Source organism: Doryrhamphus excisus, chromosome 6 (genome assembly GCF_030265055.1).
Source record: "Doryrhamphus excisus isolate RoL2022-K1 chromosome 6, RoL_Dexc_1.0, whole genome shotgun sequence".
Classification (NCBI taxonomy): domain Eukaryota; kingdom Metazoa; phylum Chordata; class Actinopteri; order Syngnathiformes; family Syngnathidae; genus Doryrhamphus; species Doryrhamphus excisus.
Window position 1 is genome coordinate 19944294 of NC_080471.1, and position 16408 is coordinate 19960701.

A 16408-nucleotide genomic window follows, 5' to 3' on the forward strand; every position below is an offset into this window, starting at 1 on the left:
TGGAGTGAATGAATGAACATATCATGCTTCTTTTACTGTGATGCCACTGGATGCAGTTCTATAGAGCAGCTACACACAATAACCCGCATTTTATAGAATCCAGTTGTATTTCCTTAGAATTGTGATTCCTGACAAAATGATCTGTTTTAATTCAGTGCTTCTCCCAAAGTGCTTCTCAACTATGAACCATATAAGGAAGTCCACCCATTTGTGACATCACAAAGGAGCTGGTTTTACCACGCCTTTTCAAACTGAGCGTTTTGAGCCATCCCGAACTTCTTTCAGGGGTCACTTGGAAATACGCAAACCTCATTATCTGAAACTTTGGTATCGTTTAACATGAGAATACAACATTTTAACTACATTTATAGGTCAGAAAAGTGGAAAAAGCATAAAAAAATGTGCAATGTTCTATTATGTTGTGGGTTAGTTTTCGATACACGTCTTGTATCCACTCAATTTGTGGTTTTATTAAGGTACTTCCTGTACATTATGGCTTCTAATTGCATTATTTCCTCCGCCACTTTTTTTTTTTTGCATTCAGTAGAGCTTTTTATTGTTCCTTTCTTGTATTTGTATTTTTGTCAGGCCTTCCCGCCCCCTCTCCCATTTTTTTTTGCACTTTGTGCCCATTTTTTGTTGGCGTGGCCTCAATCTTTTTGGGTTCTGCCTTCAATGAACATAACAAATGCAATTAAATAAAACAATTTGGTTGTGAAGCTTTGATTTTATATCTGGGAAAAACATCCACAGTATGAAACTGTGGACTAATACAGTCAGGGGAATTATAAACTGGTTTCATTCAACATGTCACACATGAACAAAGATTAGATTAGAAATATGAAAGAAAGACTCACTATTTCACCCTTGCATAACCAGTAATGCAATACCAATTGCATACCTAATAAGAATAAATATAACATAGAGACACACATGCTTTTTGGGCAACTTAAACTCAGATTTACAGTATCTTTATGTGTACTTTATGCACCTATTTATGACCACAAATGTTACGCATTAGCACAAAACGCCAAATGTGTTGTTCCTGCATGGGTATGCATGATCATCACCACTTCCCACATCCATGAAGCAGTCATTTCATTATTTGCAACATATTCATTGCTGAACAAAAAGTATGTCTACATTATCTCACTGCTGCAGAAACAGAATGCAGAAAGTGAAAAGGGGGGGGGGGGGGGGGGGCATAATCCTAAAAAAGAAAAAAGAAAGCCCGGACAGTGTGGGACATCATTTCGGGCATTATGGTTTGAAAGAAGCTAACAAGGAAGATCCCCCCCCCCCCGAGTTGCATTCATTTAATTTTAATATTTTAAACTAAGGTACAAGTGGCTTGGAATTGCTTCTCTACATTTTTGCATTTTTTGTACATCCTTACCTTACATGATTTGAGGATTATAATTCCAGAGTTCTTATAATTCTTCTTCTTCTTTTGTTTCTTTGGGTTGATGCATTCAAATTCCACCTGGTAAAGATATGGAGAGAAAATAAATATGAGTATCATATGTGATGGAATTTGGATTTAAGTAATAATTGTCATAAATGTGTGTTATGCAACATTTTAAGGAAAAAAAATCTGAAGTTGTAAAACAATTATATAGAATTAATTGAGGGCTGCACGGTGGACGAGTGGTTAGCATGCAGACCTCACAGCGAGGAGACCCGAGTTCAATCCCACCCTCGGCCATCTCTGTGTGGAGTTTGTATGTTCTCCGGGGTTTTCTCCGGATACTCCAGTTTCCTCCCACATTCCAAAAACATGCTAGGTTAATTAGCGACTCCAAATTGTCCATAGGTATGAATGTGAGTGTGAATGGTTGTTTGTCTATATGTGCCCTGTGATTGGCCTCTCGCCTGAAGACAGCTGGTATAGGCTCCAGCAGCCCCTGCGACCCTCGTGAGAATAAGCGGTAGAAAATGATTGGCCTATCATGGGTGACTCGAAAAACTACAAAAGGACGAGTCCAGGGGTCGGCAACCTTTACGAGCAAAATAGCCAAGTGGCTAGCGCGCAGGCCACACAGCTATGAGACCCGATTTCAATTCCACCCTCGGCCATCTCTGTGTGGAGTTTGCATGTTCTCAGGGGTTTTCTCCGGGTACTCCGGTTTCCTCCCACATTCCAAAAACATGCTAGGTTAATTAGCGACTCCAAATTGTCCATAGGTATGAATGTGAGTGTGAATGGTTGTTTGTCTATATGTGCCCTGTGATTGGCTGGCGACCAGTCCAGGGTGTACCCTACGCCTCTCGCCCGAAGATAGAGCCAAATAGCCAAATTTAATATTCATTGTGTGGAATTTGTGCAACATTTTTTATAAAGCACATTTTTTATATTATATATTATTATAGGAGACCAGGGTTCAATTCCACCCTCGGCCATCTCTGTGTGGAGTTTGCATGTTCTCCCCGTGCATGCGTGGGTTTTCTCCGGGTACTCCGGTTTCCTCCCACATTCCAAAAACATGCTAGGTTAATTATCGACTCCAAATTGTCCATAGGTATGAATGTGAGTGTGAATGGTTGTTTGTCTATATGTGCCCTGTGATTGGCTGGCGACCAGTCCAGTGTGTACCCCGCCTCTCGCCCGAAGACAGCTGGGATAGGCTCCAGCACCTACCGCGACCCTTGTGAGGATAAGAAAATGAATGAATGAATGAAAGTCATTTGGAGTATGAAAGCTATTACATTATTATATTACATTTACATTGTACATATATTTTTTCTACGTCCGAGAAATTTGAGTATTCATTGAAAAAAATGACTCAATTTCTCTCTTTCAAAACAGTTGTGCTGCTTATCCCACAAATGCATGTTGATGAATGATTCCAACAGACTAACAATGTACCAAATAAACATCATGTCAGCTTTTAGTTGCATTTCAACATAGCTTTCCGCATTTGTTCTGTCTACTTCTTCCCAAACTAAAAGCAGTTGGCCACGGTGACCTCAACATCAGACAGCTTCACAGGTTTTATGTGGACACATGGTGGATGCAAAGGAGGAACAAAGCGACAAAAAAAAAAAAACCAACAACAAAAGCCGGGCACATACAACAGATCCTGAGACAGATGGAGACTCTTCTGTAATTATGTGTGGAGGGAGATCGCGAGCTGACGATTGGAGCTGGTGTGAAACTGGAATAGCTTTAATGAGTGTCTTATGGGTTTCACGGAGCACAGGAAGCACCTCTAGACCCGGTGACTACAATCAGCAGCTTTAATAACTGATGTGAGAAAGGGGGGGGGGGAACTGGTGGGTTTGATTCGAAACAGCAGATGGTGTCTCTGGACACTATGGAGAATGGATGCTGACAATTAATAGTAAACAATTTATATATTATAGTTCACATGCACTCCTGATCAAAATTTTAAAACCAGTTGAAAAATTGCAACAATTTACATTTATTAAATTAAATAATATTTCTTGTATAAGCTTCACTGTATTGGCTTTCTTTAAAATTCAGACCTGGATTTAAAAGCCTCCATCTCTAGTATTACGGCAACAATATCCACGTTTACATGGCCCCAAATATTCCAATTCCATTCGGAAAGAATGTAACCTTTGTATACATCTCATTCCGAAAGAAAAGTGCCAATCCGAATGAATATATAATCGGATTCACATGGGTGGAATATTCCTTTCCCCAATCCGATTGAGGTATCTTGTACCCGCTCAATCGGAAAGTTGTCAGACTGCGTTCTTTCATCAAGCAGACGTCTCTCAGGTTTTGAAAATGGCGGCGATCAGTCATCACTGGACTACAGCGGAAAGTTCGTTTTTGATACAAACTTTAAAAGAACTGAACGTTCAAGTTGAAGCAACTGTCCCAACAACCGTGGTAATCACACTCTCGTCCGCTATCTTCGATAAATCACGTGATGTTGTTTACGTTTTACTGCGCATGCCCCATTGACTATTCCGTTTGATTATAGCGGTACATATAGACAGGAGATTGGACTATTCCTTTCCATGTATACACTGTTTTCTGGTACGTCATTCGGAAAGATTCTATTCGGAAAGAGGAAAAACTCCTCATGTAAACGTGGCTATTGTGACACTAGGCTTAGTTTTGACTGAAACTAATGATATAAGGAGTAAATAAATAATAATAATAATAATAAATAAAATTAAATGAATTACCTCCACCGAGTTCTGCGCTTCACTCATCTTGGCCACTGTCGTTTGAAATTCTCCAATGAAGTCATGGCCGCCATCGTTATCGTAGTCATAACACAGAACCTGTTATTATGTAGATAATACATTAGTTGATATTAGCATCAACTTTGACATTGATTTTGCGATAATGCAACTTATACTTTCTCCTGCAATTCAATCACAACACCTAAAAAAAAAACTGCGACTTGTATTGCAGTTTTTGTGAAATACTACAAAAATGGGGTATTTCAATGTGGCCCGAGAGATCTTGGGTAGAGTGGTAAATTGCTGAATTGTTCAAAATCTTGAGTTAACATGCAAATAAAACATATTTTGTTAGATTTGTTGAAATTCTGCTTTTTGGGGGATTACAAAGACCAGCAAAGAAGTTTTGGTAGTGTTTTAAATCATCAAAATACGGCAAGATACTGCAACTATTACATGTTATCATCAACATCGTCTTAATGCATGATCACAGCATGGATATCAAACAATTCAACATTTTTAAACAGGGCTTCATCGTGGAAATAAGTGTATCCCAATTACAGTATTGTAAGCTAACTGAATTTAACTCATGCCGCAACAATCTGGCATTTTAGACTGCAACAATAAAAAAATGTAAAAAAAACTGTCAAATCCTGCAGTGTTTGACTGTTGCATCAATAAAACAAATGAATTTAAAAAATCAGTGAATATATGTTACATAGGTTTGCATTTGTTCGAATTGTTCAAGCCCCACTGTACAAAGTGATACACATACAGTACATAGAGTAACTTAAAAAGTATTAAAACTGTACTGTGCATTTGAACGCAAGTTGCGATGTCTGGATTTTAGATGTATATTATGTAATTATGAAGAACACAGTTCTTCATAATTATTGTAAATGCCGTATTTTCCGGACTATAAGTCAAACTTTTTTTCATTGGTTGGCTGTTCCTGTGACTTATACTCCAGAGCGACTTATAAATGGAAAAACTGGAGACCTTTTCTGTTTGTGTTTATTTTTTGTGTAGCTGAATAAGCATTGTGTTAGCATATCTTACACCTATTCGGCCTGTTCTCTATTCTTTTATTGTTAGAACTTGCCTTCCAAGAGTGGACGTAATGAAAAAAGAGGACGTAATGTCTGTTTTGGTCAAGTAGTTTGGAAAATAAATTACCGGCAAAAAATGCAACTTATACTCCGGAGCCACTTATAATCCAGAAAATACGGTAATTGTTATACTTTAAAACTGTAAAGTATAATGGAGTTCAGAGTGAAACTAACCTTGATGTTTCTGTCCACATCTCCATTGCAGAGAGAAACAAGAGGCACGGTAAAAGGTTTCCATGCAGGGTCTAAAGTGTTCTTTATGACCTGTGTTCAGTCAGACACATCAAATTGACTAATTATTAATCACATTTCTTACTGTAGTATATTCTTTGTAGAAACTATTGACACAAATTTGACTTTCCATAATGTAACCATGACTCACTTCTGTCCTGTGCACCAGCATCCATTTATCATCTTCTCCCTGTTTGTGAAACTCCAGATATGGGTCTGACTTCCCGAAGAAGTCCTACAAAGAACAAGTGAAAAAGTCGCTGAAGTCCTTCTGAATATTTATGAATGAATATGTATTTCATTTCAAATTACAGTTCAAGTACTGCTGCTTCTCACCCATGAAAAATTTTCACTTTCTAAACTCTCCATAAGCCGCTGATTGTGAAGGAATTGTCGGTAAATATTGAATAACTGCACACGGATGCTTTGCCCTCAAGTAGTACGTGTCCTACTGCACTCTGAATACGAGCATGTTTGCATCTGTGGGGGCAGAACCACCTACCTTCTTGTCCAGTTTTCGCCCACTAAGGGTCAAAGTGATGATTCTGTTGTCAGACAGCTCCTGGGCTGTTATCTATCAAAACATTACAGCACAACATACTGTAAGCAGAAGCCATACTGGCAATTAATAACATAACAAAAACAACAACACCTTCAATTGGAAGGGATTGGAAAAGTGCATTGAAAAGAAAAGACAGGTTCATACTGTGACGGATCCTTTGCCAGCCGGCTTTCCGTTCGCCAAGATCAACGGTCTGTGAAGTTTCTTATTGGACACAATCTAGTGAAGAAGAACAGAGATACAACTGACACGTTTTCCTTTGGAATACTTAAAGAATAATGTGTTTAAACCATAGAATTGTAGTATTTAGTTAATTTTTTGGTAATCAATGTCTTTCAGAAGCAAAAACACTCTGGTTTTACATTGGTACTTTCAGTTCTGATATGAAGATCTCTGCCTGCTTTTGTACTTAGTTTTTTTGTAATGGTAATGGTTTAATTTCATTTGAACATGCATCAGATTACAATTGAATGCATCACATAATCAGTTCACAGTTCCACATGTCCAAAAGGAGTAGGAAGAAGCAAAACTTATTAAATCCTACCCCTCCATCTGGTACTTTTACAATCAGTAACTGTTACATTTGTTCACTTCCTGCTTTCCTAATGTGGTTTAAGGTTTTTTTTTGGCACGTACCAAAGTAGGAGGTGATATGACCATCCAATGACATACTGGGTACCATAGTAAGTGTCAATATAGTGATATATATAGCACATCATGACTGGTTCAAGACTCTTCATCCTTGTATTTAGCAAACATCAACTGCTTGTATTGTTTCTTGAATTGGCTCATCGTTGTGCATTGTTTGAGGGTCTAACTCAATCCATTCCATAGTTTGATTCCACATACTGAAATGCTATGGCTAGCATAACGTAGTCCTAGCATGTAAGTGTTTCAAATGTAGTTCCTCCCTGAGATCATATTTCTGCTCTCTTGTAGAGAAGTATTGGATGACATTTTTAGCTAATTGGTTATTTTTAGCCTTATGCATTATTTTAGCTGTTTGAAGATGAACTATATCAGCAAGTTGAAGTATTTGTGATTTTAGAAATAAGGAGTTAGTTTGTTCTCTGTAGGCGGCATTATGAATTATCCTTACTGACCTTTTTTGCAGTACATTTAGCGAGTGAAGATTGCTTTTATAGTTATTAGCCCATATTTCCACACAATAAGTAAGATATGGTAGAACCAGAGAGCAATAAAGAGTGTGGAGTGATTTCTGATTGAGAACAAATTTTGCTTTGTTCAATATTGAAATTTTTGTTATTATTATTTGTAGTATTTTACTAATTTTTGCTGTCCACTCAAATACCAAGTCACATCCAAAACCCACATACTGTATATTAAATATGCGTCTCAGACATTTCAGAAGAGGAAGTGATTCCTTACAACTCCAAGTGTGCAGATGTATTCTCCCAAGAAATCGTGTTCGTAGAGCTGCGTGGCACACTTGTCTTCATCAAACATGGCAAAGCGAAGCTTCTGGACCTCCTCAAAGTGGTAGTCCACCTGGAACTTCACTCCAAAAACTGGGTTCAAGTTATTAACAGCTGTTTCAGTCCGACCAAGCTGAAAACACAAGGTGAGAGAATGCTTTTTCAGTTTCAATCCTTTAGATATTTATGAGCAGTCAGTTATGGCAATATGCCTGGTTGAGATTCTCCATCTTATAGACATTCATGAAGAACTATTAATTGATGTATTTTAGTCCAAATGTACTTCTTCTCAACCAAAAAATCACCACAGATACGAGTCAATTTGATGAGAATGTTGGTAGAGGTGAAATGTGCAGGGAAAATAAGCCACACAAAAGCTAACATGAATTGTTTTAGATACCAACTTTGAGAATGGTTTGAGTGATGAGTACTTTGGGTCCCAAAATATAGTGCAGACAGCAAGCAGACACTGTGTGGGTGCTTTTTGAGAGTCATGTTATTTGCCCTGTTGGTAGGATGACTAACACTCTCATGGTGTTACACTCATTGATCTAGTACGCGTCATTCCGTGTTTAAAACCGCCATCAGACAAGGTCAGTAGGCTATATATTAGGCTATATATCTGTATGTACAAGGGGTATGGAAAATTGTTTGCCCTGTTCCTAATATGTTATTTTTGTGCATGTTCATTAAAATTTTGGTCAATGACAACACAACTGAATGCAAAATGGAGTTCATTCATTCATTCATTTTCTACCGCTTTTCCTCACGAGGGTCGCGGGGGGTGCTGGAGCCTATCCCAGCTGTCTTTGGACGAGAGGCGGGGTACACCCTGGACTGGTCGCCAGCCAATCACAGGGCACATATAGACAAACAACCATTCACACTCACATTCATACCTATGGACAATTTGGAGTCGCCAAAAATATTAATATTGATGGTTTTATTTCATTTGAACATGCATCACATTACAATTGAATGCATCACATAATCAGTTCACAGTTCCACATGTCCAAAAGGAGTAGGAAGAAGCAAAGCTTATTAAATCCTACCCCTCCATGTAGTACTTTTACAATCAGTAACTGTTACATTTGTTCACTTCCTGCTTTCCTAATATAGTTTAAGTTTTTTTTTGTCACATACCAAAGTACTAGGTGATATAACCATCCAATGACATAATGGGTACCATAGTAAGTGTCAATATAGTGATATATATAGCACATCATGACTGGTTCAAGACTCTTCATCCTTGTATTTAGCAAACATCAACTGCTTGTATTGTTTCTTGAATTGGCTCATCGTTGTGCATTGTTTGAGGGTCTTACTCAATCCATTCCATAGTTTGATTCCACATACTGAAATGCTATGGCTTTTTAACGTAGTCCTAGCATATAAGTGTTTCAAATGTACTTCTTCCCTGAGATCATATTTCTCCTCTCTTGTAGAGAAGTATTGGATGACATTTTTAGGTAATTGGTTATTTTTAGCCTTATGCATTATTTTAGCTGTTTGAAGATGAACTATATCAGCAAGTTGAAGTATTTGTGATTTTAGAAATAAGGAGTTAGTATGTTCTCTGTAGGCGGCATTATGAATTATCCTTACTGACCTTTTTTTGCAGTACATTTAGCGAGTGAAGATTGCTTTTATAGTTATTACCCCATATTTCCACACAATAAGTAAGCTATGGTAGAACCATATTTGTTTCATGATCTAAAAAAAAGGAATTAGGAAGAGGTTTCCATCTTTGGCTCATTCTAGTGTTAATTTTCTGCTTCATGTCAGTTTCTCTGGTTTCTCACTTTTAGTCTCTCCTGCTATCTCTATCCCCATTGGACTCAGTGTCTCAGAGTCTTACACCTCCCTCTCGCAGCACAAAGACAGATGAAGACACAAGAAGGAGGAAAAAAACGACGAAAGACAATTGGTAGAAAGGTCTAACCGAGGGATTACAGGATGTGAAATGCTGAGTGTGCCAAACCAGTAAACGCCGTGGATAATAACCGAAAATAAAACGTTTTGGCCTACAATTCAACTGCTCTAAGCTTATTTAGCTTGCCTATCGGTTACCATAGTAACCGGTGGCAATTTCAACATGAGAGCCACATGCTCGCCGACCTCAAGATAGCTACTACTAAAGGTATCGCCTACACACACATGTATAAGTACACACAAACAAACCTAAAGCACAGTTTGCCCTGAAGAGGGTCTGGGAGGCTGTGGATTGCTGATGCACAAGTCAACCGTCAACAGATAAGAAATTGTCGCAATGCTTATGAAGGTTATTGATAAGAAAGTTTGTTATATTTGTCACTGATTTTTTTCCAACCCCCCCCCAAAAAAACGCATTTATTAAAAACAAAAAAATTTTAAAAACTTCGCTTTGGTTCCAATTTTTTACAATAAAAGCTCTGATAAAACATTCCACTGTTCTCAAATATCTTATTTTTTATTTTTCTACACAAAATAAGATGAAAAATAAATAAACAAATCAAGAATAAAGAAAATCAATCAATCAGTAATAAATCAATAAATATAATAATAATAATAATAAAACGGCAAATAATAAAAACTTAAGAAACCACATATAGTTGGTGGGTAGACAAATTATTTTTTTTCTGATTAAAATTAACAAAGCATTATTAGAGCCCTGTAGACATGACAAAACACGACTATAGTCACATTTATACTTTATTTATTTACAACATATTGCGCAACTGCAGGGTCTTGAGACACATGCTAACTCGCAAACTAGAGAGCTAGCGAACTAAACGGTAGCCTTCGAGTTATTTCCTTTAAACTTAAATAGCCAAAAACTTACCACTTCCACACGGATAGGGAGGATAACTATTAACAGTTATTTAACCTTTAACATGAACATTAATGAAACGTAATAATTTTTTCTGGTTACATGATACCATACAGCATCCATATCAAACTTGCACGGGCCGCACTAACATTAAACTTTCATATCAAGGGGGGGGAGGGCCCTCAAACTAGTGTCCTGCGGGCCACATTTGGCCGGGTATAAGATACCTCAATCGGATTGGGGAAAGGAATATTCCACCCCTGTGAATCCGATTATATATTCATTCACTGTAAACGTTCTTCATACATTCTTTTCCCGACATTCCCCAATCGCTATCTTACCTCCACCCAGTTTCCATCCACTTCATGGAATAGAACACAGAACGGATCTGACTTGGAGGCTACATCACGGTCGAGAAGACTGGCAGCGGTGACGGACAGCTCCACCCGTGTGACACAGTGCTGAGGTCCTACACCACGTGTCTGGCCCTCGGTGGTTGAGCCCAGAGTGTAGGCCATCATCTGATGTCGCTAATAATCACCCTGCAGATTACAAAATACAGACCACATTGAATGTGACATTGTTATATAAATATTATTGTAAATATTATACATTCATTTATTTTATTGAGTGAAGTAAGTTTTTGGTCACAGAAGCAAAATGTGACAATGCTCGTAGTGGAGAAACCCCAGGAACATTTCAACAGGGATTTTGGTCCGGTTGTCTTTACAGATTCTCTCCAAATCCCTAAAAGTTTTGAGAGTGTCGCTTAGCAACTTGAAGTCTCAGCTCCCTTTTACAGATTTTCCATGGGATTAACATCCTTAGACTGACTCGGCCACTCCGGGATTTCAGTGTGCTTCTTCTTCTGGATGTATGTTTTGTCACGGATCAGGCCTGCAGATTGGTTTCATCTGTAAAATCATGGTATATATTCCATACCATCCGGCCCTAAAATGAGTTTATGAATACTAGCTGAGGCCAAGAGGTTCGGACATTCGGACCCTTCATCGGAACCAGAGAAAGCAGGATATATTTTCACCTCAATGTTTAAAGGGATGGTATTCTAGAGGTCATATTCAGCATTTCAAGCCTCCAAATATGGCAAGTCAAATGAATGCCTAATAGCTTTATGTTAATCACATCTGATCACATCACTCTCTCTCTTGTCTGAATCACTCAGATATTTGGACAGGCCTTCTCCAAACAGGAAGGCCTTCCAGGCAATGCAGTGTGTTCATCTGGTACGGTGGAGTGTGGTACCGATGGTTTTCTTAGTGACTGTGGTCCCAGCTCCCTTGACATCATTAATAACTCCTCCGGGCTTATCCCTCACCTTTCATCACATAATAACATTTCACATGGACCACATGAGTGAGGACAGCTGACTTTTTCCTGTATTTCGGACATTTTCATTATGCATTTTCAAGGAAAAAATGGCTGCACGGCGGTCAAGTGGTTAGCGCGCAGACCTCACAGCTAGGAGACCCAAGTTCAATTCCCCCCTCGGCCATCTCTGTGTGGAGTTTGCATGCTAGGTTAATTGGCGACTCCAAATTGTCCATAGGTATGAATGTGAGTGTGAATGGTTGTTTGTCTATATGTGCCCTGTGATTGGCTGGCGACCAGTCCAGGGTGTACAATGCCTCTCGCCCGAAGACAGCTGGGATAGGCTCCAGCATCCCCCGCGACCCTTGTGAGGCTAAGCGGTAGAAAATGAATGTTATAAATGGGCTGCACGGTGGACAAGTGGTTAAAGTGTAGGCCTCACAGCTAGGATACCCGAGTTCAATTCCACCCTTGGCCATCTCTGTGTGGAGTTTGCATGTTCACTCCGGTTTCCTCCCACATTCCAAAAACATGCTAGGTTAATTAGCGACTCCAAATTGTCCATAGGTATGAATGTGAGTGTGAATGGTTGTTTGTCTATATGTGCCCTGTGATTGGCTGGCGACCAGTCCAGTGTGTACAACGTCTCTCGCCCGAAGACAGCTGGGATAGGCTCCGGCACCCCCCGCGACCCTCAAGAGGAAAAGCGGTAGAAAATGAATGAATGAATGAATAAAAAAAATAATGGACAAGAGTTCAGAGTTCTCGCAGATAGCTGCGTTTGTGAACGGTGATTGTCAGTCATGAATGACTTGGCTTTTCCTCACGAGGGTCGCGGGGGTGCTGGAGCCTATCCTAGCTGTCTTCAGGCGAGAGGCGGGGTACACCCTGGACTGGTCGCCAGCCAATCACAGGGCACATATAGACAAACAACCATTCACACTCACATTCATACCTATGGACAATTTGGAGTCGCTAATTAACCTAGCATGTTTTTGGAATGTGGGAGGAAACCAGAGTACCCGGAGAAAACCCACGCATGCACGGGGAGAACATGCAAACTCCACACAGAGATGGCAGAGAGTGGAACTGAACGATGGTCTCCTAGCTGTGAGGTCTGCACGCTAACCACTAGACCACCGTGCAGCCGAGATCCAGTTTGTATAGAAAAAAAAGTTGAACCGCATGGAGATAGTGTGAGCCTACAACAGACATACGACGGCCGCAGCGAATCCAGTGTGAGCCCCGGGGTGAGGATTACAAAAAAACACAACACAGTGGGGGTTTAGAAAGGTTACCAAGATAAGGACACAATGTGACAATCACATGTTCTTTTTGTTCCAGAAATATACTGTATGTAAACAAAAGAAAACCTCTAATAATAATAATAAAAAAACACAATTACAATATGCCATCTGGTCCCCCTAGAAAGTACTGTTAGTGTAAAAATGCCCTCTGAGGAAAAAGCATACAACAGATGTGGCTATGCAGTATGACCCTAGTGTGTGGGTCACTCTTTTGCACTAATAACTATAACCATATTGTGTTTACATTATAAAAACATACTGTGATATTCAGCACATGGAAAAAACAGGAAGATATCGAATGTGATTAATTGTAACAAAATGTTTCTAATTCTTAGTGAAGCTTGTCGACAGCCCAATAGCTCACGTCCATAAGGGTTGGTTTGTTCACAGAGCGGCATGCCAGAATATGGTGTCTGTTGCTAAGATACAGTATGTGTCATAACCAATATGATCCTCCCAGTGTGATGTCACATGGGTTGCGGTGATGTACTGAAAATACAAATTTATACTTGATATTTGAAAATAATCATTAAAGATGTTTGTGGTTTTTTTTTTGTGTGTGTACAAAACTGCTGCTTAATCGGGAAATGAAGTCCCAGACTTCACCAGGGGTCAGAAAAACACCCGAGTGTGATTCAGTTAATGTCCCAATATACATGATAGAGAATATTAAATATAATCACTTAAAACATGAGGATGGGAATTTGAACAGGACAAATGTACAATTAAGGATGTTACTGGAAGTTGCTATAAAAGATATGTACAGTATATTTAATAAACAGAATTACCGATCAAACAAGAGCAGATGGACATTAAAGACAGCTGACCGGAAACATTTAATTGCAATGTCTTCCATTGGAAATCCGTCTTATTTCCGTCTTCCTTTCATAATATATACCAACTTAGTGTATGAAAGTTGATTGTTTTTCTGATACAGGTTATGCTCCTTTGACACTACATACAGCACAGCTGGAACCTACCACAGTGCACATTATGAGTATGACCACTAGCAATACAACATACGCTTTTCCACTGCAGGGTTAGCTTCATGAAGTGTTTTTTTTTAAATAATGAGACATTACAGGCTGCACGGTGGACGAGTGGTTACCTAGGAGACCAGGGTTCAATTCCACCCTCGGCCATCTCTGTGTGGAGTTTGCATGTTCTCCCCGTGCATGCGTGGGTTTTTCTCCGGGTACTCCGGTTTCCTCCCACATTCCAAAAACATGCTAGGTTAATTGGCGACTCCAAATTGTCCATAGGTATGAATGTGAGTGTGAATGGTTGTTTGTCTATATGTGCCCTGTGATTGGCTGGCGACCAGTCCAGTGTGTACAACGCCTCTCGCTCGAAGACAGCTGGGATAGGCTCCGGCACCCCCCGCGACCCTCAAGAGGAAAAGCGGTAGAAAATGAATGAATGAATGAATAAAAAAAATAATGGACAAGACTTCAGAGTTCACGCAGATAGCTGTGTTTGTGAACGGTGATTTTCAGTCATGAATGACCTGACTTTTCCTCACGAGGGTCGCGGGGGTGCTGGAGCCTATCCTAGCTGTCTTCAGACAAGAGGCGGGGTACACCCTGGACTGGTCGCCAGCCAATCACAGGGCACATATAGACAAACAACCATTCACACTCACATTCATAGCTATGGACAATTTGGAGTCGCTAATTAACCTAGCATGTTTTTGGAATGTGGGAGGAAATAATATGTGCCCTGTGATTGGCTGGGGACCAGTCCAAAGCGTACACCACCCTTCGCCCGAAGACAGCTGGGATAGGCTCCAGCACCCCCCGCGACCCTCGTGAGGATAAGCGGTAGAAAATGAATGAATGAATGAATGAGACATTACAGGCTGCACGGTGGAGTAGTGGTTAGCGTGTAGACCTCACATCTAGGAGACAAAGGTTCAATTCCACCCTCGGCCATCTCTGTGTGGAATTTACATGTTCTCCACGTGCATGCGTGGGGTTTCTCCCACATTCCAAAAACATGCTAGGTTAATTAGCGACTCCAAATTGTCCATAGGTATGAATGTGAGTGTGAATGGTTGTTTGTCTATATATGTGCCCTGTGATTGGCTGGGGACCAGTCCAAAGTGTACCCCGCCCTTTGCCCCAAGACAGCTGGGATAGGCTCCAGCACCCCTGCAACCCTTGTGAGGACAAGCAGTAGAAAATGAATGAATGAATTCCATTTAAACTCTGCTGTGTTGACCCACAGATAACCACAACAGACATGCAGTGTCGGGGCACACAAACTATGACCCTTGGATGTTCAATTTCCAACCGTTGACATATACAGAAATATATAATTAAATAAATATCAACATATTTGCATTGGGTTAACAGCGACAAAGCTAATAATAATTAGTGTATCCAATTGTAGCTCATTAAATATTCATTGATTCTACTTTACTTTACTGGAAAACACCCCTGCTGCAAAGTGAGCTCCACTGGATTTGATGCCTTGCTCATCATCAGTTGTCAGGGATTCAAACCGTAAAACTGTATTCATGTTGGATGGGTGATTAACTGTTATTTATCTTGTGGTGTTTATTTTTTCATGGTATTTGCTGTGTATCTCATGTTGCCAACCATTGAAGTATTTGTATTACTACGACTGGTATTAGAAATGTATAAATATTAATAAATTCTGAGGTATCACTAGGAAAAAACTGATTTTGGTTTCCATTGAATTATCCTATAGATATTTGGGTGGGATTTAATAAGATTTACTTCTTCCCACTCCTTTTTGAGCTTCCAATTTATCAAATATTATTTATTTATTCTTGCTCAAGACTGTTGTGGTGTTGATTGTGCTGATTTGTGTGTATCCTGTTTTATGTTTGTTTGTTTTTTATGCACAAAATAAAATGGCAAACAAAACAAAACAAATGATAAACAAATCATACTACTGTACTTCCCAAAAACCAAAAGAAACACTTCATGAATTCCTGTGTCACTCATGCTAATCTTCATGCTCTGAATGTAAACAAATCGACTTCACTTAACTGGGATTTTAACATTAGCTGCACCTGCGTACATGAACTTTGTGCATGCCATTACAACCATCTTTTCACACCGATTCGGTTCTTTGTTCGACTCTTTTACCCAGCAAATTACACATGCTAATCACCAATCCTTCACAAATCACCGTTAAAGCTGGCTTCAATACATACCCGTGGAATAAATGACGTCAAACTTCTTCTTCTCAAGTGTCAAATTCTTTAGTTGACGACACAAATTACAGTCCTTTTTTTAAAAGAATCTTTTTTTTAAACTCATGAATCTATTGTTCAACAAGAAGTCCCATTCCACATGGTTTACTCCCTCCAGTATCCTGGAAAGCGCACGTGCAATGTCAAGTCATCCTCCGAAGAGCGACACGCGCTCTTTCCAACCACTGACACCAAAGGCTGCGTCAAGCTAACACAAACATACCACAGTGCTACAGGAAGT

The 16408-nt window shown here is 39.5% G+C and overlaps 1 protein-coding gene across 1 annotated transcript in view; it reads right to left on the bottom strand.

Annotated features, from left to right (window-relative positions):
* cpne2 (copine II) overlaps window positions 1-16408 on the bottom strand; it is a 37451-nt gene extending 21043 nt beyond the window's left edge. Inside the window, exons 1-9 of the mRNA XM_058076134.1 lie at window positions 16129-16408; window positions 10650-10850; window positions 7453-7632; window positions 6208-6282; window positions 6004-6075; window positions 5653-5736; window positions 5445-5534; window positions 4162-4260; window positions 1397-1483 (exon numbers count right to left, since the gene is read on the bottom strand). Of these exons, the coding sequence (XP_057932117.1) occupies window positions 1397-1483; window positions 4162-4260; window positions 5445-5534; window positions 5653-5736; window positions 6004-6075; window positions 6208-6282; window positions 7453-7632; window positions 10650-10829 (867 nt within the window). The 5' untranslated portion in view covers window positions 10830-10850; window positions 16129-16408. The remainder of the gene's footprint in view (window positions 1-1396; window positions 1484-4161; window positions 4261-5444; window positions 5535-5652; window positions 5737-6003; window positions 6076-6207; window positions 6283-7452; window positions 7633-10649; window positions 10851-16128) is intronic.